The sequence below is a fragment of the Hemisphaericaspora subhashii genome (assembly GCF_019202705.1).
Source record: "Hemisphaericaspora subhashii strain CBS 10753 chromosome Unknown scaffold61, whole genome shotgun sequence".
NCBI lineage: Eukaryota > Fungi > Ascomycota > Pichiomycetes > Serinales > Debaryomycetaceae > Hemisphaericaspora > Hemisphaericaspora subhashii.
Window position 1 is genome coordinate 1 of NW_026057229.1, and position 27,000 is coordinate 27,000.

The 27,000-nt window shown below is 35.0% G+C and overlaps 8 protein-coding genes across 8 annotated transcripts; 2 read left to right on the top strand and 6 right to left on the bottom strand. All coding sequences in view use genetic code 12, as the record gives it.

Moving 5' to 3' along the window:
• Positions 1–1,393: 1,393 nt before the first annotated feature.
• Positions 1,394–3,490, bottom strand: J8A68_001732 (uncharacterized protein; the record flags this gene model as incomplete). The annotated part of the gene is made up of 1 exon (XM_049405410.1): positions 1,394–3,490. One exon carries the CDS (start codon positions 3,488–3,490, stop codon positions 1,394–1,396), a length of 2,097 nt encoding a protein of 698 aa, XP_049264939.1.
• Positions 3,491–5,084: 1,594 nt separating this feature from the next.
• Positions 5,085–6,299, bottom strand: J8A68_001733 (CRZ1; the record flags this gene model as incomplete). The annotated part of the gene is made up of 1 exon (XM_049405411.1): positions 5,085–6,299. One exon carries the CDS (start codon positions 6,297–6,299, stop codon positions 5,085–5,087), a length of 1,215 nt encoding a protein of 404 aa, XP_049264940.1.
• A 1,745-nt stretch (positions 6,300–8,044) lies between these two features.
• On the bottom strand, positions 8,045–9,454 carry J8A68_001734 (C2H2-type zinc finger protein; the record flags this gene model as incomplete). The annotated part of the gene is made up of 1 exon (XM_049405412.1): positions 8,045–9,454. The coding sequence occupies one exon, from the start codon at positions 9,452–9,454 to the stop codon at positions 8,045–8,047; it is 1,410 nt and encodes a 469-aa protein (XP_049264941.1).
• Positions 9,455–13,147: 3,693 nt separating this feature from the next.
• Positions 13,148–14,458, bottom strand: J8A68_001735 (C2H2-type zinc finger protein; the record flags this gene model as incomplete). Its single annotated transcript, XM_049405413.1, has 1 exon — positions 13,148–14,458. One exon carries the CDS (start codon positions 14,456–14,458, stop codon positions 13,148–13,150), a length of 1,311 nt encoding a protein of 436 aa, XP_049264942.1.
• Positions 14,459–17,150: 2,692 nt separating this feature from the next.
• TRM12 (Trm12p) lies at positions 17,151–18,383 on the bottom strand (the record flags this gene model as incomplete). Its single annotated transcript, XM_049405414.1, has 1 exon — positions 17,151–18,383. The coding sequence occupies one exon, from the start codon at positions 18,381–18,383 to the stop codon at positions 17,151–17,153; it is 1,233 nt and encodes a 410-aa protein (XP_049264943.1).
• Positions 18,384–20,094: 1,711 nt separating this feature from the next.
• LAC1 (Lac1p) lies at positions 20,095–21,363 on the top strand (the record flags this gene model as incomplete). Its single annotated transcript, XM_049405415.1, has 1 exon — positions 20,095–21,363. One exon carries the CDS (start codon positions 20,095–20,097, stop codon positions 21,361–21,363), a length of 1,269 nt encoding a protein of 422 aa, XP_049264944.1.
• A 740-nt stretch (positions 21,364–22,103) lies between these two features.
• KIP3 (tubulin-dependent ATPase) lies at positions 22,104–24,827 on the top strand (the record flags this gene model as incomplete). The annotated part of the gene is made up of 1 exon (XM_049405416.1): positions 22,104–24,827. The coding sequence occupies one exon, from the start codon at positions 22,104–22,106 to the stop codon at positions 24,825–24,827; it is 2,724 nt and encodes a 907-aa protein (XP_049264945.1).
• Positions 24,828–25,499: 672 nt separating this feature from the next.
• Positions 25,500–26,027, bottom strand: RCT1 (Rct1p; the record flags this gene model as incomplete). Its single annotated transcript, XM_049405417.1, has 1 exon — positions 25,500–26,027. The coding sequence occupies one exon, from the start codon at positions 26,025–26,027 to the stop codon at positions 25,500–25,502; it is 528 nt and encodes a 175-aa protein (XP_049264946.1).
• Between the last annotated feature and the right edge of the window lie 973 nt (positions 26,028–27,000).

The window sequence follows — 27,000 nt, forward strand, 5'->3', positions numbered from 1 at the left end:
AGACCCTCCCCTATCCTGCCAGCCTCCCATCCTGGTAGCACCTAGACCGCTCAAACTAATGTATGTTTTTGGCTGTTTTGAGAATTTGACCTTAAGGAATGTATGTTTTATTGCCATGAACTATTGAAGAATAATTTTAACAAAAAATTAATATTAAATGTTTTGGTAATAATTTCTTAAAAACTTTAACATTGCTACCTAATATTTTCATAATTTAAAAATTTTACAAATTATTTTACCAAAAATCAAAATACTAGTTATAAATTTATATCATGTTAGTGGGTTACCAATACCTTCATACCCGTCACAGCAGTCTTTTTTAGCAGTGGTTAGTTTCGAAATACAAATATAGTAAAAGTTGAAGCGATTTATATCTGTATGGTTCATAAAATACGGCAAAGAATGCAACATACTGGTTACTCATTCCAATTACAAACTTATTAATAAGACAACATTAATAAATTATTATATAACCATGACTAAAGAAACGATTTTACACTTAGATTTTAAGTTAGACCAATTAACTATGCGATGCACAAAAATATTCGATGCAAAAAATCTAACAATATATGCGGCTGATGACACGCATGCAGTCTACGGCAGAATATATGAGGGGCATCGGGCGTAGATAATATAAGTCGCATCTTCGGCAGGAAAAAAAGTAGGTTATGTAGCAGAGCAAAAATGTCGCACCTACTGCAGATAAAAAAGTCGAGTATGTCGCAGAGAAAAAAAGTCGTGTGCTCCGAAGAGAACGAGTGCGACTTCGCCCGTAGAGAAAAAAGGTCGTGTATGCCGGAGAGAAAAAAAGTAACATCGGCCAAAGAGAATAAATGCGACTTCGGCCGTAGACAAAAAAGGTCGTGTATGCCGGAGAGAAAAAAAGTCTACTCTGTTGCAGGAAAGAAAAGTTTCTTCTAAAAAAGAGAGCAAAAGTCATTTCTGCTGCAGGAAAGAAAAGTCGGCACGACCGTAGATGAACATTTGCCTTTCAGCCGCATATAATTAAAATATTAATAGAAACTGTTGCAGAGATTATCATTATCCGTACATACAAATATGAGAATCATCCTCAGCTTAACATTGGTACACAGAGTCAGATGTTAATCCATTCACTTGCCGCAGATAATATAATGTTGATAAGCTCATGATTCTAATTCACTGGAGCACATTACTTAAAGTGCCCGAGCTGGAGATGTGTAATCATATCTACCACATATAACTTAATTCTGTTCACTCATATATAAGATAAAAGTTTCAGCCCTTGATTAAATAAAAAAATATCAGTAGCATATAATATAAGCTCTCAGAACCTTTTAACTAATTCATATAAATCAAATTTCATATAATCAAAATATTGTAAATACATACTTCTATACAAAAACTATATAACCTAATCAACATTATCTACCTGGTTTAGGATTCTCTCAATCCCATCCATATGATTAATAAGTTTTATCTTTTTAACTTTATCTAAAGATTGTTGTCTAATAGCTCTTTTAATTCTGTTATTAAACAGTGGAAAATTAGAGCATTTCAGATCTAGTTGTACTCCAAGTTTGTTTCCATTCTCATCTTCGTCATCTTGAAATTGATTAGGATCTATTTGAGTGAATACTCCATATTCTTCCTCTTCAACATTGATATCTGGAAATATTGGGATTGATTCAGGAACAGCCTCCACATTAAAAGGATTAGCATGGTAAACATCAGGGAACACATAACCATCTTGTCCAGGTTTAAAGTAGAAAGTAAGATCATCATAATCTTCGTTGTTGATAATATAGCTCAAGATGTGTTCACACCACTGCTGAAATGGGAACTCTTTATCACAAGAACAATTGTATTGGTAGGTTCCAACTTCTTCAACATTATTAGATGTTTCATCTTCGGTAGACTGATTGATTCTAATAAGGGAATCAGCAACGTTTATATCGGAACTTTGTTTCTGAAGTACTAATTTTTTCCAAATCTTGTTCTCAATCTGCGATAAAATTCTTGGTTCAACCTTATCTATTACAATGTCAAAGACTAAATTGATTTGCGTCAAATGATTATTAAGTGACTCAAGAAGGTGTGAGAAATATTTCCAAGCAAATCGTCCAATGTATTTGGCTTTCAAGATATTATGAAATTGAATAACAAACTGATTGCTTTCTGAAGGCAATTCGGAATAAGATACTTGCCAATATTCCTTAAAGTCATACCAACATTGAAGGGATTTTCTCCACTTTTCTGATGAACCAAAATTAGACATGAAATCTTTCCATTCCATAGAGAAAACTTCTCTTTGTTTAGTTGATGCCATTTGAAAAAAATCAGTTAAAAAGATAAAATTTGGTAATGAATTCTCATTTCGTTTCCATGTTTGACAAAGGACCTCATTCACTGAGAGTGGACATAAGGTGACCCTTACATTTGGAAGGTATGTCTTAACAGAATTTAATATATCATGATCACAATCAATAACAATACCCCTTGCATTTTGGAAATAATTCTTGCCTTTATCAAAAAAATATGATAAAGTTTGCTCACATATTAAGTTTGTAACCATGAAACCTTTGGGAGATTCTCTACCAGTAATTTTGGAACGTGACATCACACTTAACAATGTAATAGTACCTTTGTGGTCTTTAAGTTTCTTAGGGGGCACAATATCTATAGCAAGTCCATCAACACAATTAACATGAAGGATCTCATCTTTACCAGCAGAATCTGTAAAAAGGATAACAGCCCATGGATTAACTAAATCTAATCTATGGTTTTCGAATTCTTTAAATTGAATGTCTTGAAAAACATTTGGTTTTCTTTTAAAGTCTTCCACAACATTTGCACGATCATCGTGTTGATGAATTCTATAATATATGTGCTTATATAATAGATTAATCTTACCATAACACAGATCAAACGTTAACAAATTGCTTCGATTTAAATTTTCACAATACTTTATTCTCTGATCTTCCCAATCCAATTCTAGATAGTGTTCAAGTATAAATTTTTGCATCTTTAATTCTTCATTGTTATCAACAAAGTATTGATCTGACAAACAATCATGATTATGATTATATTTCCATTCTAGTTCTGGTGTTTCATCATTCAGTAAGCTTATATAAGCACGGCAACCTTCAGAATATTGGCTGCATGGGAATCGACAAGCTCTATAACTAGGGCTGAACCAGAGCAGAATTCTTTGAATGGTTTCAAAAATCTTTTGGATATGAAGACCTTTATAGTTGTAGATATATTTATCACTGCGATGTTCAAAGCCTGGTAAACTTGAAGCAATATGCAAAAATTTAGGGCCTGGAACATAACCACATATACTGGTACGAGTTGGAGGAACCAAAATTTGGTTGGTGTGAGTCAGATCAATTATACTATGCTCGTTCTGGGTAGATTGATTTAAAATATCGTTTTCAGGAGTGGCGGGAATTGTAGTCTGAGTGGTTGCATCATCATCACAAATGGTGGGTGAGGAAGGTGTAGACATTGAAATTATAGGTTGCGTGTAGTTGAGAAGAACCTTTTCTAAAATTCAGAGAAGACGTAAAAGGTAGAATTTCAGAATATAAATATACTTATCAATTAAATTTAATATTGCTGGCTGATAAGGGTGCTGGCTTTCGGAAAAAAAAAAAAAAAAAAGGGGGCTTGTGGAGAATTAAAAAAAAAAAAAAAATGCTGGCTTTCGGCTAAAAAAAAAAAAAAAAAAAAAAAAAAAAAAAAAAATAAAAAAAAAAAAAAAAAAAAAAAAAAAAAAAAAAAAAATAATAATAATCGGCGTTGTGGCAAATGAAAAATAAAAAAAGTAACAGATTAAAAACCAATTACAAAAGGAAATTTCCTACTGTGCTTTCTATGTATTACGTCTTCTTCTTATACCCCATCTGAGATTGTTAATTTCCGAAGAAAGAGTCGTATGCGAACAATTGAATACGGGTATAGCATTTGGTAAACATCTGTATCTCTCTAGATCAACGGTATCGCGGAGTTAGTTCTTCATTTTAATCGATACTTTTTTTGAAATTAACAAGGTTCCCGCCAAGAAAATTTTCAAAGATCTTGGGGTTTCTTTGTTTGCCCGAAAATTGATCGGCTAGATGTATCTTGAAAAAATAAATCATTTCAAACTCTTGGTGTTAAACCCTGGAAAGAATTAAGAAATAAGGTATCAAGATGGGCGATTTAAGTATGATTGCGTCTTGCAAATAAGAGTATTCGAAAGACGTCCTCCCAGAATTAAGATGCCATCAATCCAAACACAACCATTTACAGCCGCTTGTTTTAATCATATTTTCTTTTTCTGTTCTGCTGCCACATGCAATAGATTTCATGGGTCTATGACAAGTATCTCAGTCTACAATTAAGACAAGTACATTATAACGGAAAGAGAAACATTCAACTTGAAGGATCTTCAGGCATGGTACATGACAAGTATCTATGGGCGATAATTGTCAGATGCTCCAGGAAATAGACCAGTATAGCTAAGCAGTTGAGTTTCATTGTAACAAGAACTAAATTATATAATGTTGCGAAACCATTCGATCTCTACTGTGTAGGGGATTGAGACTGGTGTGTCTGAGGGTAATAACGTATTTAGTTTTTCCTTAAACTCGAGCTTCGGGTTCATTTAACCGATATGGACGAGGATAATTTATTTTTAGTAGAACTACCTACAGTATGGCAAATTTGGTTGCAGAATTGATACGTTTTCGCCATTTCATCTTCACTGCGCCTTCCATGTCAAAAGATATTAACTGGCGTAATGTAACCTAAACGTGGACACATAACTCAGATCAGATTGCTTTTAGCTTAGCCCAATTTTGAACAAGAAGATTTTTTTGATCGATCGGTTGGTATATTAGTTTCTTTTGTGACGGTTTTTGCAACTATTACAACGGAAATAATTTTTGATACAGAACAAGGAATACTACAATTATTATACTTTATTCTAAAATCTATCAATTGTATTTTATAATTTCTATAACGTGTAGTACTCTATAAGCGAGCTATAATAAATAACATATATAAACAATAAATAAACACATCCACCAACTAGCTACTATTCTTTCTCCTCAACTCGTTTATTTTTGACTATAACGTTCTTCTTCTTCCAAGAACGGTCTCTTACACTCGATTCCCTGACGTGTTGTATAATGGTCTCTTAAACAATCCAACCTAGTAAAACGGTGACCACACCCCCATTTCGCCCCATCTTTCAAATATCCCCCACATACAAATCTTTCCTCTTCGGTATGAGTTTTTTCATGTCTTTTACAATCAGACTTTCTCTTGAATGGACTCTGGCAGTACTTACACTTGAATGGTTTTGGCCTTGGACCGAAATGAGATTTCATATGACTTCTACAATAGTCTCGACGGGTGTATCTTTTCTCACAAAAGTCGGATTTATAAATTGCAGGATTCTTTGGAACAGTTTTAGTTTTGGGACCAGAAATCACGTTTAACATTTTTTCGTGGTCGAGAATAATGCTTGATGAGCTGGAACTTGAAGGAGATGGTTGGGGTGCACATTTGTTGATTGGTCGTGGTGCGATGATTTTGGATTTTGGGGTGGTTCTTGAACAGCCTTCTTGAACTTGACAGGAGGGAGCAGAACCTGGAACTTCGTCAAAGGAGAAGGATCTTTGAGGTTCTGTGAACAGTCTTGGAACATTTCCTGTTTGAGGAGACCAATTGTTAACAAACAAGGATGGCGTGGCGGATGCAACCTTTTTGATATTTGCTGAGCTACCACTATCCAAAAAACCCTGAACATTCCACCCACTACCAGCACTGTGTGACAAAGGCATTTCAACAGGAAGTGGAGTGGCCATATTTGTGTCGAAGCCAGGAGAAATAGAACTCGAAGCACGCCCTGATTTAGACCTAGAAGTAGACCTAGAAGGTTCAGATAAAGAGATATCCATCTTTCCTAAAGGAGGTTTGTATACTCCACCATTTCGATAAGATCTTGAATTTCTGTGGTTGCTCATTCCAACTGTGGTTCCAGAACCAGCTGAGATAGAGGGAGTTGAATCATAGATGAACGCTTCATGTGGGTCGACATGATTGAATGTAGCACTTGCAAGTGGTGAAGTGGAACCTTGGGTGCGCATGGCAGTAGTTGAGTAGTTTGTATTTAAGTGTCCAAAGTAATTTTGATCATCAGGATTGAAATCATTGAAAGAGCTTTCAATAAGACGTCCAAATTGTTCTTGAAAGTCTTTTACGACTAAATCTGGAGGGTATGGGGTTGTGGTATTAGATTCTCTTATAATCAGTTGTTCTGCGGACATTGAGCAAGCAATTGAGTTACAAAAGGGTTTCTAGAACACCCAACCAAGGTCGTTTTGGAGCAATACCTAAGGAATGTTGGTTTGCAATGAATAATACCTAGGGGTAGAAAAGGAATGTAGTAAAGAACAATTGTTGTTGGAGTCTCAATTGTTTTTTCGGAGGACGTTTCAAAGATTGTATTTATAATTTTTATAAACGGCGGAGGTCATACTGTAAGTTGAGAGACTGTTTCCCCAGAAAATAATTATTTAATGAAAATTAACTTGCACCGTATTACCCAAAAGAAAGAAGCATATAAAAAATATAAATTGGCCGAAAAAATAACCATTTGATCATGATCACCCTTATCTACGAGCAGAAGGCGCAACCTAGTCATTCCCTCTAGACTTTTGTTAGATAATTTTCCATTTACTTCTTTGCATTGTCTGTGAAAGCACGAATGACAATAAAACCGTTTTTCTAGTACGCCGTTTTTCTAGTACGGCTGATTCACAGTGGCTTTTCAAATCTCACCCTAAACTTGCATAGGTTGCGATCTTAACCCCTACAGAATGCAAAGATGATCTTGTATCTACTCAATTAAGTATCATTCCGACTACGAGAACTTATATGTATGTCGGTATGTATTTTGCCAACTTTCGTACTCTTAGCATACGCCAATTGTGGTTTGTTATAAATGGCTGTGCCTCTGGTTGGTGTTGATTCCCCCCGCAATATTGTACGGAAACAAAAAACAAAAACCGTTGTAGTAGAAACTTAAAAATAAAAAAAAGTAATTAAATTATAATTAAAAGAATTGCACAATAATTTACGTATTCTCCTCTATGCATGCGGTTTTGCTTATTCTGCACAGCCTTAATTGGTGAATTACCAAAGGAAAGAGTCATATGTCAACAATTGAATACGGGGTATAGCATTTACTAAACATCTGCATCTCTCTGGATCGACGGTATTGCGAACCTAGCTCTTCATTTTAATCAATACTTTTTTTGGAATTAACGTGGTTCCTGCCAAGAGAAATTTGAAAGATCTTGGGGTTTCTTTGTTTTCCCGAAAATTGATCGGCTAGATGTGTCTTGCAAAAAATAAATGTAGTCTAAGCCTTGGTGTTAAACTATACCAGCTTGGAGAAAATGCAGATATGGTATATTTAGCTCGGGGATTGAAGTACGAACACATATTGTAGATAAGAACATACTAAGGTCATGCTGCCACTATTCTGACGTGGACATGAATCCAAAAATGGCCGTTTGAACGATCTTTAGCTAATGCTAAATATACATTCCCTGGGGTAGCCACATGGCGGTAAGTATTTTGCGGTCTCTTTGTTTTTTCTCAACTTAATCTTATTGCATATTTGTTTTGCAGCCAGTGACAATAGCCTCATTTGAAACGTGTTCCTAGAACTAAAAGGGACACAGCTTGCAGAGTTATCTAAGAACCCTCAAATTTAATTCCTGCAGTTGGAGAACGCAACCTAATCACAAACAAAAAACTCGGCGTACATCGGTTTTATCTCAGCCCAGTTATGATCAAGAAGATTTTTAGCCTATCGGTCCGTCGATGAATTTATTTTACTACCATTTTTACAATTATTATGACGGACGGAAATATTGTTTTGAAACAGAGCAAAACGATACTACGAATTATTGTATTCTAAAATCTTTCAATTATAAATTCTATAACGCCAAAAAGTCTATAAGCGAGTGATAATAAATAACAAATAAACAATGAAAAAATACTACTACGATTCATCTTCCTCAACACCTCTATCGTGATTTCCATTTTCCTCTTCCAATAAAGGTCTCTTACATTCTCTTCCCATAGCAGTCTCAAAATGTCTTCTTAAAGATTCAGCCCTAAGATAACTCCTTCCACATCCCCATTCACTGCCATCCTTCAAGTATCCCCGACATATATATTGTTTCTCCTTCGTATGTAAATTCTCATGTCTTGCGCAATCATTCTTTCTCAAGAATCCACGATGACAATATTGGCAATTGAATGGTTTGATTCCGGAATGGATTTCCATATGAGAATGAAGATTTGATCGACGAGTGAGTTTCTTGTTACAGATTGGACAGGTATAAATTGGAGGATTCTTTTGAGAATTTGAGCGCCTGGAACCAGAAGCGAATTTTAAGATTTTGGAGCGTGGGAGAACGCTTTCCGAGGAGTTCGATCTTGAAGAAGATGGCTGGAATGCACATTTGTTGATAGGGAGTGGCGAGACGATTTTGGAGTTGGTACTTGGGTTACAGGTGGGATCTTGAACATCGACGAATGGCATGGAGGCTGGAATTCCGTCAAATGAATACGACCCTTGAGCCTCGGGTCTTAGCAGTCTTGGAACGTTTGGTGGTTGGTGAGACCAGTCGTTAACAAACAATGATGGAGTACCCGCTGCAAGATTTTTATCGATGGAGTTTTCGTTATTGGATGTACTAACAAAGCTTACCCCGGAGAGGGTCTCAAAAATCGGTTGATTGTAACTTGATCCACAACCCATAGGTGGTGGAGTAATCTTAATTTGGATTCCAGTTGATCCTGACCGTTCTGTAGATGGAAGATCGGATAAATGCAAAGGACTGATACAATCATTGGTAGTTTCAACATCCAAAAACCCAGCAATCAATTCAGTCTCAGTACCATTGAGTAAAGGCATTCCATACGGAGGAGGTGAAACTTGCAAATTTGAAACATAGCTAGGAGAAATAGACCTGGAAGAATTGATAGAACTAGATACTGGTGACGAGAAACTAACCAGCTTTCTTGAATGAGATAAGAATGGTGACTTGTGAATTCCCCGATTTGGAAAGGCCCATGAATTTCTCTTCTTGATTCTTCCAATAGTGGCGGCAGATCCAATTGAGTTTTTTGTTGAAGGAGCTAAGTCGTGGCTGAATTCTTCAAGCGTATCTCTATCATTGCAGGATACACTTGGAATAGATGAAGTGGAATCTTGTTTCCTCAAGGTAGTGGAGTATCCTATATTTAAGCAATCGATTTCATTTACCTCAGAAGCATAGGAACCATCAAATAAGCTTTGAATGAAGCCTCCAAATTCTTTTTCAGATTCTGCTATTGCTAAAGCCTCAGCAAATGAAGTGTTTGAGGTTTTGGTTTCTCTAGTATTCAGTTGTTCTGTATACATTGTTAAGGAATGATAAGCAATTAAGTTATAAATGTCTTTGTAGCAATACCTAAGGAAGGTTGGTTCGCAATTAATAAAAGCTAAGGAAGGAATGAACTAAAGAACAAATGGTTGTTGGAATGTCTATTCGTTCTTTCCCTTTTGAGGGGAGGAGAATTCATTAGATATTTATAATTCGCTGGGACCGCTGGGCCCATATTGTCTTTTAAGGGACTGTTTACCCAAAACTGAATTATTTTCTAATTACAGAAGTGGGAACTATTTTAAGAACGGTTTTTAATTGTCCCCCCACATATTATTTGTTTCCGTATTGTTTTTTCTTATCTTAAAAAGAAAGTCATCTAAAATGATAATTAGAAAATATTCACAAAAATAAAAAGCAAACGTTCCTACGATACAAAATCTACAAGGTTTACGAAAATAGTTTAATTGTGCATGGTCATCTACAAACTGAAGGCGCAGTTTAGTGATAATCTCACCGAACTTCTAGTATAATCACAATCTTAAATTTTAATTCTTTGTATTGTCTGCCAACAATAGCAAGAACCACGAGGAACAATAGAACAATCGTTTTCTAGAACCGTTGAACATAATGGCATTTGTCATTTCACATACTCCCGCATAAATCTGCATACGTAGTTATGCAGGGTCTTATTAAATATGAAGTATAATGTTTACTCAATTGATTGACTTCATTACTTAAGACGTGGTGGAACTATTTCAATTCTGCTTGTCTAATTTTAGAATTTTACCTATTGATAAATATAGCCCCTTATCAAACGGCTGTGACCTTTTTGTCGTGATCTTCTTTCCCCACCAAATTATAAAATCAATCAGTTAAACAAAAAAATAATCCTTGGTGTGGCGAGTAAAAAATAATATAGTAAAAACAAAAACACAAGAAGATTGCAAAAATAGCTTTCGTATAGTTGTTTGTAGTCCGTTTCTCTATCCGATCCGGGCTCGAAAGAATACAAAAACGAGAGTCACATAAACAAACAATAGTGGCTATAACAAATCAAACGATTACATCTGCCTGGATCAACACCTATCGTGTATTTCTCCCTTCTCTTGCAAGAATAAGTTTACATGATATACCAAAAGTTTATTTAAATTACCTTAAAAAAAGAAAATGTTTATCCATTATGGAAGTGCCAAGAGATCTTGCAGTGCATAGAAGTTTCTTTACAGAAATATAAATCGGCTAATTTTGTATTGCGAAAAATCAACGCACGAGTACTGACTCGAAACAAATTCTCCTCCGGAGATTAACTATGGGGTACCAGAACATTCATGTAAGAACTCACATTATCGGGAATACAAAAATATGAAGACAAGCGATTAATGGCAACCATGAATTAAATTAAGACTTTCCTTCTTTATTCAGAGGTGAAGATCTAATTAACCAGATCCTATTCCACAATTTTTCGGAAATTCTAAATATACATTCGTTGGTTTGCGCCGTGTCAACATGGTTTTAAATATTTTGTAATTTATTTTTGACGTATTTTTTTTCGCAGCCAGTGACAAGAGTATCTGTGGCTTGTTTCCCCACACTAATATTTTGAACACACTAATATTTTTTCGCCCACGATCTCTAGAGTTTATCTTAGTCTACAATTGATATAGTGATTTATCTTAGTTACAATTGACATAAGGAGAAATATTCTAATATTATCTAAAACATTCTATAAATTAAATTCCCCTATGTATTTTCTCAGGAATCATCAACCATCTTGCAAAATCAAACTAAAGACCGACACCAGTCACCAAAGCTAGCGGAGTTGTCAACTAGCTCGGGAATAGAACGAGGTCCCACACTCTTTACAAGCATAAAAAATTCTTTTTGTTGTATTAGCAATGAAGTGGTCTGGTATAATCTTACCACATATCATGCAAGTATATGTCTCTTGATGTTGGCTAGCTATTAGTTGGGAACCTTGTGGTACAACGCTGTTTGCACTGTGATGATAAGTCGCACTTCTAATATCATTCTCGTTTCTACTATCATTTTCGCTTCTATGATCATCATATGCACCTCTATTAGCATTCACATATTCATGGGTGTGGTGTTCCTTCGAAGGCTGCCCTGCTCTTTGTACGAGATGAAAAAAGTCTGAGAGTGGGTTGTTGGCGTTTGGAGGGTTTTCGGGCATGATGAATGGAAACGTATTGTAAGGAAAACTGGACAGATACATTGATATTTATATGAATGTAAGGTTGGCAAAGACAGCTACATGAATGATTTTCTGGGCTGAAAGGAAAATGCGCATAGCTATATTATATATTTATAATTTTTCGCAACCATTTTTCCTCTTTATTGTTCTCGGTGAGACTACCGCAAGGCACCAGCTTTTTTTTTGGATTATTTCCACGTAAATTAGATCTTGGGTTTCTTTTAAAACGATACGGCTGACAATAATTTATTTTTAGTAGAAGTAATTTATTTTCCGCCCTATGGTCTATTTATAGATATTTGCAGACAGGCGGATGTCTTTGGTTGCAAAACCGAATAGAAGGCGTCTTGATTAAGAACGAAACTTTTCGCTTCCCGTTCTCCTTCCTGTAATTTTTAATTGACTGTTCTTCGATAATGTATTCTTTCCACCGATTGATCTGTTTCCGGTGGCTTATTGTATTAGAGACCCTTTCAAATCTATTACAACGTGGAATAAATCTTGAGTAAAGGATTTCACTTTTTTGTTAATTTATCACTTTCCCACAGGTAAAAATTTCACTGCCTTTTTGTTTGATATTCTCCGTCGCGAGCACTCAAGATTTATTCAAAGCGGCAACATTTCATCTAATGTTTTTCTTAAGCGGATAAAGGGAAGATCGCAGATTAGGTAAGTCTATTCGTTGACATAGCAGGCTTTTTCAGGCGTAGATTGAAGCTTCTAAAGGACAAGTGATAATTCCTTTTTGTCAAACTATGGAGCTTCTAATTGAATCAATAACGTGGTGTAATAATACTGCAAGAGCTCCGTTATTCGCTGCTTTCATTTCTAGTCCTGGAGCGTTTCTTTTCCAAATTCTATAGTCCCACATTAAAGCTCTTTTTTGTGAACAAAACACCAGTTGTTCCTTTATTCATATCTGCCCTGTTGATGAGACTGATCTCGCTCAACGATTCTACGCCGATGGGGTCATTAAAGAGGGAGTTGTCTCGAAAACCTCACATTGCGTACATTTTTGAACTCAGCTAACTCTTAAGCTGTCTGTCCCACTAAATATGACCACATTTGGATACAACGAAGAGGATCGAGCGCATTCCTTTACGGGGAGGGTATTCTGTCTACACTCGTGCACATTCAATGTCGAAACATTCAAATTGAGGTCATCCTAAACTGGAACAAATAAGTCCGAAGTCATTTCTTTTGGTCAGCCCACATATGATCAAAAGAGTTCTTAGTCTATCGGTCCGTGTGTTAGTTTCTTTTATTGTGAATTTTGCAACTATTATCACGGAGCAAAATAAGTCTGACATAGAGCAAAGAGAACTACAATAATTATTATAATCTAAAATCTATCAATTGTAATTTCTATAACGTCAAAGACTCTATAAGCGAGTGACAATAAATAACATATAAGCAATAAATATAAACCCACCAAAGGTTTCTCTTCTTTGTGTTCAACTGCTTCGACACCTTCACCAATGTGTGCTCCATCTTCTTCTTCTATCTGCTTCCTTGATCACTTCTTTTTCCTTCTTTCCTCTTCCATGAAACGTCTCTTGCATTTTTTCCCCTTAATAGTTTTGAAATGTCTTCTTAAAGATTCTAACCTAGGAAAGCCCTTTCCACACCCCCATTCCGTCCCATCTTCCAACACTCCTTTACATAAGAATTTATTCCTGTTGGTATGTAAATCTTCATGTCTTTTACAATCGTACTTTGTATAGAAACTACTGTCACAATCCCTATTGCTACACATGAATGGCCTTTCACCTGAATGAGTTTTCACATGCGAATTACAGTTTGATTGACGGGTGTATCTCCTTCCACAAACATCACATTGATAAATTGCAGGATGCTTTGGAGCAGTTTTGTATCTGCCTGTAGTACCAGAAACCAATTTCAACATCTTGGTGCGAGGAAGAACATTCTTTGGGGAGTCGAGACTAGGAGGAGACGATTGGAAATTGTTGATAGGCAGTGCTGAGACAGGTCGGGATGTTGTGGTGGTGCTTGAAGAACCCTCTTCAACTTCACTATATGAATTAGGGATGTTTCTAAAGGTGCAAGATCTTTCAATTTCGGGAAACAGTCTTGGAACATTTGCTGGTTTAAGAGACCAATTGTTACGAAACAATGATGGGATGGCGGATGCTGGTTCCTCGATATTGGATGAGCTAGCAAAATTCACTGTGGAGAGCGCATCAAAGATAGGTGGATTTAAGCTAGCATTTAGTGGTTTTGGGTCTCCTTGGTCTGGAGAATTAAACAAATCTGATAAATTAATACAATCATTGGTAGTATCGAAATATCCAGCAAGCAACGAAATCTCATTAGTGTCAAGTTCCCCCATTATTCCGGATGGTGGTGGAGTAACTTCCAAATTTGTAAAATCGTTAGGAGAAATGGACCTTGAAGTAGACCGAGAGGGTACCGATAAAAAGCTATCGATTTTTATTAAAGGAGGCCCGTGGATTGTACTAGTCGCGTAAGGCAATAAATTTATCTGGCTGCTGCTTCCAGGTGTTGTTCCAGAAGCACGTGAGTGTGAATAGGTTGAATCATTTGTTGTTGGAATTGAAAGAGTTGAATCCTGCTTAGTCATGGAAGCAGTTGAGTAGTTTGTGCTAGAGTTCCAAACATTATTTTCTGTGGCAGCATTGGAACCATTGCGAGAGTGATCAGCTGATTGTTGTAAGAATTGTTCAAACTCTTCTATGGATTTTTCAAACTCTTCAACGGTTAAATCTTCCAAAACTGGAGTTGTGTTATTAGATTCTCTGATCTGAAATTGTTCTGCATACATTGGAAGTAATATTAAGCTATTCATTTAAAAATGAAGTTGTACCAAACTCTAGGAAAGGTTGGGTTTCAATTAATAAAAGCTAAGTATGGAAAAGTAATTAAGTAAAGAACAATTGTCGTGGGAATATCAATTAGATGTTTCCTTTGTTGAGCTGAAAACGTTTCGTATAATATTTATAATTGGTCCTCACGGCGGAGGTGTGACTGTAAGCTTAGAGAGTGTTTCTCTCAAGATTATTTTAGAAAGTAATATGTATATTATTTTTAAGAATAGTATTATATTCTTCCCCGCCTATCCCCCTTTGTTATTTCTATATATATGAACTATAACCAAGTCATTTAAACTAACCCTCTCAATTTTGTACCTATACAAAAGCAATTATTACAATGTAATAGTAAAATGATTTACGAGGAGTTTATTTCTTTATTCTTCTGAGCAGCTTTATTATTTTATTATTTTTATTGTCTATTTGAAGCAACATGATCACAGACATCTGCGAACAGACGGCGCAACCCAGGCGTTTAGAGGCTTTTGTAATTTTGCAATCTGTGTTTTTGCATGGCAACAATGGCCAATTCCGAGAGGAAGAATGCAACGGTTTTTTTACAATGGTTGATACATTGTGGCTTTTGATATCTCGCATATACTTACATGAATCTGCTTTGATTGATGCATCCTTGTAAGAGATGGGATGTAATTTCATGAGTTAGAGAAATTCGTAGCCATATGGGAAACTAATTTTGTCTCCTTCTAAAGTTTTATCATTTGTCAGTTTATTTCGTTATCAAACGGCTGAGCAAGGATGACTATCCCCCCGCAAAATTCTAAATGCGACCCCTGAACCAAAAAAAATAATCGCTACTGTGGCAAATAAAAAATAAAAAACAATACCAAAAATAAATTATTCTTCTTAAGTTCCCATGAAAAAAAAAAATTTGGAGAAGTAGTGTTTTGTTTTTTTCGCAGAAATACAGCATAAATTTATTAAACTAAGGGTTAATTTTTATGAGAAAAAACAATTTGGAGAACTAGTGTTAATTTTAAGTATTAATTAAATAATTATCTTCAAAAGTCCTAAATTACACTGCACCCCATTCTTTGATCATTTTATTATCTAAGAAGTAGTCATCTAAAACCTTCTAATGCTTGGTTGATTGACAGAATCAAGATATTGAAGTTTTATAGGTATTTCTGAATTAATGTCAGTTTTTAACCTAGTTGCTCGTCATAAAACAACATACTATGATGTGCAACGGGTTCGACATGGGTTTCTACGTTCAGGGAATCATCTGTTACTCACTACATTCGATTTCGACATTCGATTTCGATCTCAAGAATCGCATTGATGTCATGCAACCTATTTTTTTTACTTATAACCTTGAGGAAAATCTACAAAGTATTTAAATACAACCTAAGCGCGCACAAACAACTCCGATGACATTGCTTTTATCTCAGACCACCTATGATCAAGAAAATTTTGATGTATCGGCCCGTATATTAATTTCTTTTAATTATTACAATTTTTGTAATCGTTGTGCAGGACCGAAATACGTTTTGATATAGACGAAAGAAAACTGCAATATTTATTCTATTATAGAATCTTTCAATTATAAAATCAGCTCATATGGAAACCTATTCTTCTCTAATAGAATTTTACTTATTCTTCCATTGTTGATCTCATGATTATTCCCAGGGACCTTGCTTCTCAAGCTTTTGAATTTCGCCAGACCTAGAGCCATTGTAAACATATCTGCCAAATTGGCTTCCTGATCAACGTGCACAACTTTGATCACTTTGCCAATGACTAAATCTCTTAAATATTTGAATGAAATATCAATATTTTTTTTCATATGATTCAAATTAATGATATTGCAGAAATGTATGGCTGCCATATTGTCTTCATGAATAAATAGTGCCCGAAACACTGTACTCTAGATATTTCAATGTCAATTATATGCCTCTCTTGTAGTTGCTCTTAATGCAATAATTTCCCTTTCTGCTGTACTCGTTTCGAAAATACCACTCCATGTCATCTGTAACTGATATACTAGTATGCAAGGAGGAATGAAGACCCCCTTTCAATTACACAATTTAGTTGATTTTCTGTCAGCTTTTAACGAGATCAGCGCACTCTTTACAAGAATAAAATACTATTTCCAGTTTAGTGGTACCCAGTTGTTCTCTTAACAGTTTCAGGCATGTCGTACATGTACACGTAAATTCTGGTAGATGTTCTCTCGGTATTAAGTCCATGTTCTGCGGGACTACATGATTGCGGCAGAGAACTGATCAGGCAGCCACTTTGATGTTTATATAATTCGAAAGAGGCTAGGGAAATTATCTATATGATGCACATGGTAACTAAAGGCTATATTATATAAAATTTTGCAACCATTCGTTTCCTTTTGCATTGTTTTCATTGTGGCTGGTGCGAGCACAACAGGGGTCTTTTCTTCGCCAAACTCTAACTTTAATTTCTTTTAAACCAAGCCCATTGAAAGCAATTTATTTTTCGAAGAAGTAATTTATTTTCCGCAGCCTCTCTTATTTATTTATGCATAACTTGACTTTCAGTAACCGATCTTTGGCTGCAAAACTAACTATAATACCGCCTAAGACAGTCAATAATTGCCTTACCTCTCCTATGGAATTTGTAATTGACGGTCCCTCTATGATCTGCTCTTTGAACAGATCGATCTCTTCCCAAGGGAGCTTGTCATATCACTGATTGTTTCAAATCTATTACTAAATGCCACACATCAGGGGCAAAAGTTTTTACTTTTTCTAAATGTGTCACTTCCCCACTGGCAAATTTATCGCCGGCTTCTTGTTTGATCTTATCAAAGTCATCAATATGTACATTCTCATGAATACGCACGATTGTATCCCGATTAGATTTCTCCTTTATCAATTGATGAGCAATACCCCATGCAGCTTTTGAAGTAGGCAATAATCCAAGATTTATATGACTTATTGGCAAGCTTTTCTCCGGAAATGATTTCAATCGATTTGGGATATTTTCATTACTTTCCAAAAACAAATATGCATCTATATCACTGTTCACAAAGTCTTTTTCATATTCGAAATCCTCCTCTGAATGAATTATCTTATATTTATACCCCGCATACTCCAAACTTCTTCTAAACCCTTCAATTGACCAAGGATTCAATTCCCAACACATCAATTTCCCCCCATTTTTCAAATATGAAAGTGAGAAATATCCAATCCCACAATAGAAATCAAAAATGACACTGCCGTTTAAATTCTTCCAATTATCCAAAACACGTTTCTTTTCTTTAATATTCCCTCTTGAAAACATCGTATAGCGCGGAGCCCAAGTTTGATATATTCCATTCTGAACAACATGACACCAAAAAGCTTGTTGGAAATCTTGTTGAGTTGGTGCAGGGGAGTCGACTAATGGCCCGAAATCTCCGTGTAACGGTAATACATTTAGTGGTTTTCTCATTATGTTATCAGTGTCTATGATTGGTTTGTTGATTGCAAGATGGGTGATGTCGGATGTTCCAAAGAGCGGTTGTTGATGAGATAGAATATGTTCGAATAGATCATGTGATAGTGTCTCAGTTTGTTGGAATCGTTGTTGCCAAGGTTCTCCATCGAAGGTGTTGGAATTGAAGAGAATCATAGGAGGATAAATACTCCAACGTTTCGGTATGGTGGATTCTGGTGGGGATTCGATATTTCTCGAGACACAAAATTCGTTCACTATGGAATATAAGGTCATGATTTGGGGTGTTTCTTCTTGATATGTCTCATGAGCATATTTCGAGAGATCATTGGTTATTTCTGATAAGGTAGTATAAATATGGAATTGGTTATCGTGTTTCTCGATTTTATGCTTTTTCAGAAGTATGGAGTTTTGTTCGAGATATTCTTTTAATGTCTTTATTTCTCTTGAGTCTGACAATATTAGTTTGATTGGCATTCTTGGCGGTATCGACTAATGGTTACAACATTCAAACTGTACGATTGGATTTGCGATGCTTAAAGGACGTCATCGAAATAATTTGGTAATCGCACGCCAAACTTTTTCATTTTTGACAGCCGTCTAATAATTCGGGGAAAGTTATGCCAAGGTATTGAAAAGTGAATAGTTTTACTTCATTCTGCATGTACCGAACCATATATATTAAATGCTTATGTTTACGTCTTAATCGTGGAACAACCGAGGTAGTGAGATACGTTTGTGGAATGACTCAAATACGGAAAATCCGGAATGCAGCTAGATGCGTGATTACATAGAAGTCGATTGGCTCGTTCGTGCTTCTTGCAGTAATATTTGACGCTAATGGTCGAGAAAGGAACCCTTCGGGATGATTCATTAGAATGCTGCGAAATCTAAGTAGTTGAATCGTTAAAATACCTCAAGGATCACCACCGCGAATAGTGTCGTACGCCCAGGCAGTCCCCTGGTACATATCGCTGTGACGGGATATTTCTACGTGATTATGCAAAATAAGGTTTTAGGTTAGGTTGACGAGTTACGAGTTATCTATTCCAAAACGGGCTGTTATAATTAAAAATACCCTGAGCGTCGTTGAAGAAAAGGTTAAAATGGTCGTAACTAGTTCTTAATTGGGATATATTTGTGCCCTTGTCGAGAAAATCATTTTGTTAGCGGAAAACTTTCATATTAGACTAATCGTCTACGTATATATTTCTATCGACGTTGCAGTGTCACATGCATACAAAAGTTGAGGTTGGTATACATGAAATTCTGGTGATTAGTTTCAAGTTTTTTGAGATATCAACAATAGCCGTGAAATAAACTTTATTTTAGATGCTACATGTATTAATTGCCATTGATTTTTGACATGTCTGTCACGGCTTTTTTTACGCAAACAGTAGTGGTTGCTTTAAAAATCAATGGGAGTTCATTGGTGGTCCGCATTTTTTAGAGCCAAGGCTCTTACGTAACTTCTGTTCATTTTGTAGTGTAATTGCACGACATTCCGGCAACTTACAATTATGTAAGTGAATTACACAACGTGACACAAAAAAACTTTTGCAATTTTACCTTTTCTTGTTGCGTGTTCTCTTTTTTCAATTTGTATATTTATTTTCTTTGCATTTTTATCACGAAGATTTTCATAAACCTTAAATGAAGTCATCGTCGTATATTTTTAACACTCGTTTGTAGTGAATCACACAAGTTACATCATTAGTTTCATACTTTTATTGGATGGTTTTTCTTTATCTGAATTTTATTTTGCAGTCATCCAATTATTCCGTAGGGCTTATAAGTCACGTCTTTCTTTTGTTTTAAAAAAATGTCACCCGTTTAAACATAACCCTAAAAAAATTTATTAAAAGGAGCGAAATCATTTTATTTATTTTCTTTTTTTTTTTTTAGAAAAAAAATACATTTTAAAAATATTTTTCCCGACATTTGAATTTTTTTTTTTCTTTTTTCTTTAAAGTTTTCAGAAATACACCTCTCTCCTTAACAAACAAAAAGGATTTACAATACAATCAATAAATATTACCTACTTTTTCTACTTAGAGACAGACAGACAGACAGTCGTTATACTTACATTGAAGTAGCTATAAAAGAACAAGAACTACATTATTCGCTAACTGATTTTAAATCCAATAGGAATATATATATATAACACATATACCAGTTGCTTAACACAATGACTAGCAAAACTGCCAAAGATAACAAAAGATTAGAAGAGATGGCAGACCGAGAATATCAATTATCATATCTCGCAGCAGTCGAACGTAATCAGATACCCTTATCACGGGCATTACTCATAATATTGTATGGTTTCCATCTAATCAAACTTCCAATAATACAACAATATACCACCAAATTTCTATTTTTACAGAATCAAGTTGGATTCAATGCTAATAATAAACCAGTTTATGATATTCACATGGATGATTTATATTATGTGATTAATTGGGTTATCATGATAACATTCCTTCGTTCATTCCTTATGAAATGGTGTTTTGGTCCATTTGCATCGAAATTTTGTCATATTCATTCTCGTAAAGCAAAAGTAAGATTTGCTGAACAAAGTTGGTCAGCAGTATATTATTCATTTTCATTTATATATGGAGTTTATCTTTTCTTAAGGTCACCATATTATAATAATTTAGATCATGTTTACCTAGGTTGGCCAGATCATCCAATGGAAGCGGCATTTAAGAGATATTATTTGATTTCTACTGCGTTTTGGTTTCAACAAATCTTTGTGTTGAATGTTGAACAACATAGAAAAGATCATTATCAAATGTTTAGTCATCATATTATTACTTGTTTATTAATTGTTGGATCATATTATTATTATTTTTATAGAATTGGACATTTAATTTTAATGATTATGGATTCTGTTGATATTTTTTTAGCGGTTGCCAAAATGTTAAAATATGCAAGATATACTCGTGCTTGTGATGCTATGTTTATATTATTCTTAATAAGTTGGACAGTTTTAAGACATGGTGTTTATAATTATGTTTTTTATCATCTGTTCACTAAAGCAATGATTTTGTCTGGGCCAGGGGAATGTGCCGTTGGCGCAGTACAAAAAAGATGTTGGACTCCTGGTGTTTATTATACATTCTTTTCATTATTAGGTGGATTACAAGTTATTACTTTGATTTGGATGTATTATATTGTCAAAGTTGCCTACAAGGTTGTGACTGGATCAGGGGCAGAAGATGTTAGAAGTGATGATGAAGATACAGATGTTGAAATTACTGAAACTAAAAGCAAGAACTATAAACAAAGAGAAGATTACATTCAAGATTTGGCCGTTGATACTGAAGATTTGGAAAGTGATGAAAGTGTTGATTCCGTAATTGAGGTTAATCTGAAAAGTATGGAAAGAGATATTTACAGTTCAGCGTCTGATGTTACTCTTGGTGATGATAAAGATTTGAATCAAAGGAATATCTGATAGAATTTAATAATAATCCCGACACCGAAAGTGGACATTTTCTTTGACCTATTGATAGACATCTAATCTTTGACGCTTACAGGGTTGTGCTTGGTTTTTTTTGTTGTTTGATTTTTTTGTTGTATAAATAGTTGACATTGATACTAAATATCCTTTAATACTTCTTCTCTTTATCTCTCTTTTTACATTCGCTTGGGTTTTCTATTAATTTAGTATCATTGGGGATTTTAATAATGTATCTTAATAAACAATTTTTTAATTATGAATTTTCAATGAACATTCCTCTTACATGTGAATTTTATTGTTAATTTTTTTTGCAACTATTTCGTCAGAAAGCTGCAAAATATGGTTGTAAGGATTCAAGCTTAATTCATAATCACCCAATTTGAATGCTATTTCTACTAACAATGCGTATTTGACGCAGCAGACAGCAGTAAATATCACTGCAATTCTTCAACTTATATTGAAGTGTACTCAATTCGATAACTATTGGTAAATCATTATTTATTGAGATAGGCAGTCAGTTGCTAAGACGCGTAAGTCATTAAAAATTTTTGGCAGATCAGAAATTTCCTAATTAGAAAATTCAGACAGACAGACAAAAATGTAAACAAAAGAAAAATTCAAAAAATCAGACACACATTTTACAATTGTTGTAAAGTAAAAGTTGGCATCCAAAAACGCAGCAACCAACTCAAAATCATCGTCAGCTTACATAAGTCAATAGACAGAGTGCGGTAATGACTCAACTGGATATGAACAATCTGAGAATTCCAGAATCAAAGCAATCTTCAATCACAGTTGCAGTGCGAGTTAGACCATTCACCGATAAAGAAACCAATAACTTAATTCAACCAAATGACAACAATTTCTTTCTAGGAGAAGGATCATTAACCAGTGGAGAGACTTCTCCCTCAATCCCATCCAAAAGATCATTATTAACCTCACCAATAGGCCTAAGGAAAATCATCAATGTCGTGGATGAAAAAATGCTAATATTTGATCCACCTGAAACTAATCCAATTGTCAAGATGCAAAGAAATGCGTTTCCTTCTGCTAATGGTTCCAGAATAAGAGAGCATAGATTTGTGTTTGATCGATTGTTTGACGATGATGCTACTCAACAGGATGTATATTGCGGAACTACACGACCTTTGTTAGAAAGTGTTTTAGATGGATATAATGCCACGGTTTTTGCATATGGAGCAACAGGATGTGGGAAAACTCATACCATACTGGGAAATCCTGGGAATCCCGGGGTGATATTTTTAACTATGCAAGAATTATATGAAAGAATTGATGAATTGAGTGATACGAAGATTATTGATGTTAGTTTATCGTATCTTGAAATATATAATGAAACTATTAAAGATTTATTGGATGTAAGTACTGAATCTAGGAAATTGGTAATTAGAGAAGATGTAAATCAAAAAATAACCGTATCTAATTTATCAAGTCATAGACCAAATTCCGTGGAGGAAGTAATGGAACTTATATTACAGGGGAATAAGAATCGAACAACATCTCCAACAGAAGCAAATGTTACATCAAGTAGATCTCATGCAGTATTACAGATCAATATAATTCAAAAAAATAGAACTGGTGATGTTAAAGAAGAACATACATTTGCTACATTATCGATTATAGATTTAGCTGGAAGCGAAAGAGCAGCAGCTACCAAAAATAGAGGGGTTAGATTAAATGAAGGTGCAAATATAAATAAATCATTATTAGCATTAGGTAATTGTATAAATGCACTATGTGACCCAAGAAGAAGAAATCACATCCCATATCGAGATTCTAAATTAACAAGACTATTGAAATTCTCATTAGGTGGGAATTGTAAAACAGTTATGATTGTATGTGTATCACCATCTTCACAACATTACGATGAGACCTTAAACACATTAAAATATGCAAATAGAGCAAAGGAAATTAAGACCAAATTAATTCGCAATCAAACTAATTTGGATCGTCATGTTGGATCATATTTGAAGATGATTACTGAACAACGACAAGAAATTGATGAATTAAGACAGAGAGAGGCAACCATTGCTGAAACCGCCGTCGAAAAATATAGAGCCATGGACCGGGCTGTATATAATTCATTCATGGAAGCTATTAAATCGTTGCGAGCTTCGATTATAAATCATTCTCAAGAGAAATGGAAGCGGGCATTTATTTTGGCAAAAAGAAAACTCTTGATAATTCAAAAAGTTGAAACAGAAGTTATAGAAAATGAATGGAAATTTTTAGAACAATATGATAAAATAAGAGATTCAATAGAATTGAATGCCGTGAAAGATTTAATATCTCAATTACAATCGAAAATAGTTTCACAAATTCCTGAATTAGAATTCCAATATGCTAAACCAAATGGCATAGATCATATTTTGAATGAATCTGCTATGCAGACTTTAAAAAGATTGTCCGAGAATCAAGGATGGTCAGATATGCATACTACCTTATTCAATCAATCCATTCAATCATTGAAAGATGAAGTTGAAAGAGATATATTATTCACTTCTTCAATTCTATATGATGAATTAATTAATCAAACAGGACAATATCATTATGGTATAAGGCAATTAATTAGAGGTTTTGCTGACGACATTGTTCATGAAGATTGGTTAGCGGGGATTGCAACTTGTTTGGAAAAGATGATCCAAGGTGATTTTGATTCTGATATTGAAGAGATAGCTAGTGCATTCATGAAACAGAAACTACATGATCAAGAACAACAACAACAGCAACAGGATGATGTAAATAGTTCTTTCGAGATGGATAGTTCGATAAACAATAGTATGATGATGATTGATCAAGATGAAGATATGCAACTTCCTATCAAAAAAGTTAAATTTGACAATAAACCAACAATCAAAACCACAACATCACCGCCACTGAGAGGAATCTCCAAAAGACTTATGAAAACTCCAATTACAAAACTGTCACCTATTCGAAAACCCAAGAAATCAGTTCGGTGGGATATACCCAAAAGTGATTCATTCATGGATACGAGTATGGAGAATTCAATCAATAGAAGTGATGGCGATATTTCTCCAATAACCACAAATAACATATTGGACCAATTAAATAATGAGGATTTAGCATTTAAATTTGATCCAATATTAAATTCGCCACCTACAAATAATACTACCAAAGGATTTGTGCCTAAGAATAGAAAATTGCTAACGGATTTACGCAGAAATCGAAGCTTACAAACAGGTTCATCATCATCATATACAAATCGAAAATTGGGTTCATTTCTGACACCAGACCAACAACAACAACCGTTGTTAAATACAAGTGCGGCTGCTAAATTAGTTACGAATTTTATCTCAGACGATTGTAATTTATTACCTGATGAAGTGAGGACAGATTCATCAAATATTGCTAATCAGCATTCCCACCATCTTGATGTTGTTCCGTCGCCCACTAGTCCGATAAAAACGGCTTCAAGGTGATTCTGCCGCATTGCCACGAGGCTTTGCTAGTTATTTAGAAGGACGATATTTGCTTTAATTTATATCAGGGGCTTAGGAGAGGGACAACAATGGTGTATTTAATGTAGTTGTTCCTTACTCTTTAGTGCTCAGAGTATGTTGGGCTCTTCTTTTTGGGTGTTTATATATAAATAGGGAAATACATGGAATTTAAAAATAGATTAGTTATACTCCTGTAGGTGCAACAGAACGTGAAACCTTCTCTAAATCCATCAAGTCTGAAGTTTCCTTCGGTAATTCTTACCAATTCCAAATTTGCAACCACATGTTTGAAACGAAAAAAAAAAATAATAATTTCTGCGACTCCACAATTCGGGAAAGATCCCCCCTGAAACCAATTCCAGAAAACTAACTGTTGTCGTTTACATCGTTAAACGGAGAAATTTACATTAGTCCGTTAGAATTCTTGTTATCCATTGTAGAGACACCTCTCGTTTTCATCCAATTGGATGGACTACAATCCTAGTTCTTCTTTTCAGATCCAATAATAATAATAATAACATTTGTATTTTTAATTTAGGTAGAGAAAACTATATACTTTCAAAGTCAAGTCATAATAAAAACGGAAAAAGAGATATTCCAAATGGAATCAGAAAGCCAAAACTAGAAACGAGATCAACTGCATCTCATGTCTTAACGTCTTCCATGAGGACCACCACCATGACGACCTTCATCACGATAATCATCTCTTCTTCCACCCCCATAACCACCACGATCATCTCTTCTACCTCCACCAAAACCATGATCATCTCTTCTACCTCCACCAAAACCATGATCATCTCTTCTACCTCCACCAAAACCATGATCATCTCTTCTACCTCCACCAAAACCATGATCATCTCTTCTACCTCCACCAAAACCATGATCATCTCTTCTGTAATCATCTCTACGTTGATCCTTTCTGTCTTTACGATCATCATAGGCGTCTTCTATTTTATTAGCACCAACAGCACCAATGACACCACCAAGAACAGTACCTAAAGTCCCATGATTGTCTCCACCTAATTTGTTACCGGCAAATCCACCAGCTGCACCACCGGCAAGAGTGGAGAAAAGACCTCTATCTTGTGGGTTTTCGGAGTCTTGGTTGGAATTGTTTCCGGATTCTTTTGGTTTGTATTCACCTTGGTCACCGGATGAGTAGAAATCGTTTGCTGACATTATTGAATGTTAATTGAGTATATTAATTGAATAATTTAATATAAATTGCAAGAAGAAAAAGTGAAATTTAGAAATCTTTTTAACCTTTTTATATTCAATTGGTACCAAAAAAAAGGGGGGCGGTGGGTGTTGGGAAAGGGTGACAGAGAGAAAGAGAAGTGCGTGTGAGATTAGGCTATTATGATTAAACATTACACAAAATCACATAGATCATTTATGTAAACGTGTTTTTTGTCTTGTCTTGTTTTTATTTGAATCATCACTTCTTATTCGTTACTGTACTGCGGTTAATGATCTAATAGACTGACTGAATAAATTGTCATTCAAATTTACTGCCTGAAAAAAAAATAAGGCTTAGAATACTAATCTACAAAATCAAAAAGGAGTGAAAAAGAAAACGAGCCATCTTCTATTTCTTCTGGAAAAGTCCTTTCCCGAAATCGAAAGGTCTTTTTTTTTGTTGGAAATGGTTTGAAGTCTTGACACTATGTATCTCAATCAGAGATACATAACCAACACATCCATCCATCTTTGTGACATGGGTGATGTAATTGCATCAGAAAAGAGGCTCGGTTTCTTAGAAGTGTTCAATTGTTAGATGTGACTCTTGAAACACAATTTTCGTTTGTTTCTAATTTTAAATTTTTTTGATTCAATGACGTAATACTGCATACTACACTTTTTTAATTGTGTTATTCTAATAAGTTACTGATACATACATTGTAGTGAGATACTCGTACAGGAAGTCTTATTACCTTGTTAAGTGATACTTGATACCGGCTGTGGCGGTGTAAGTCAGCTAATATTGAGTCTCTTCAAAGGTGTGATTGTACGTAAATAGTTGCCAAAAATAGACCCTGCAGATCGTCTTGGCAACGATTATTAGAAAGGCTCCAACGTGTCTCTCTCTCCAACTATCCAACTAGCATGCATAATTCTACACATAGCCCCAGATTCTCTTCTAGGAGTCATG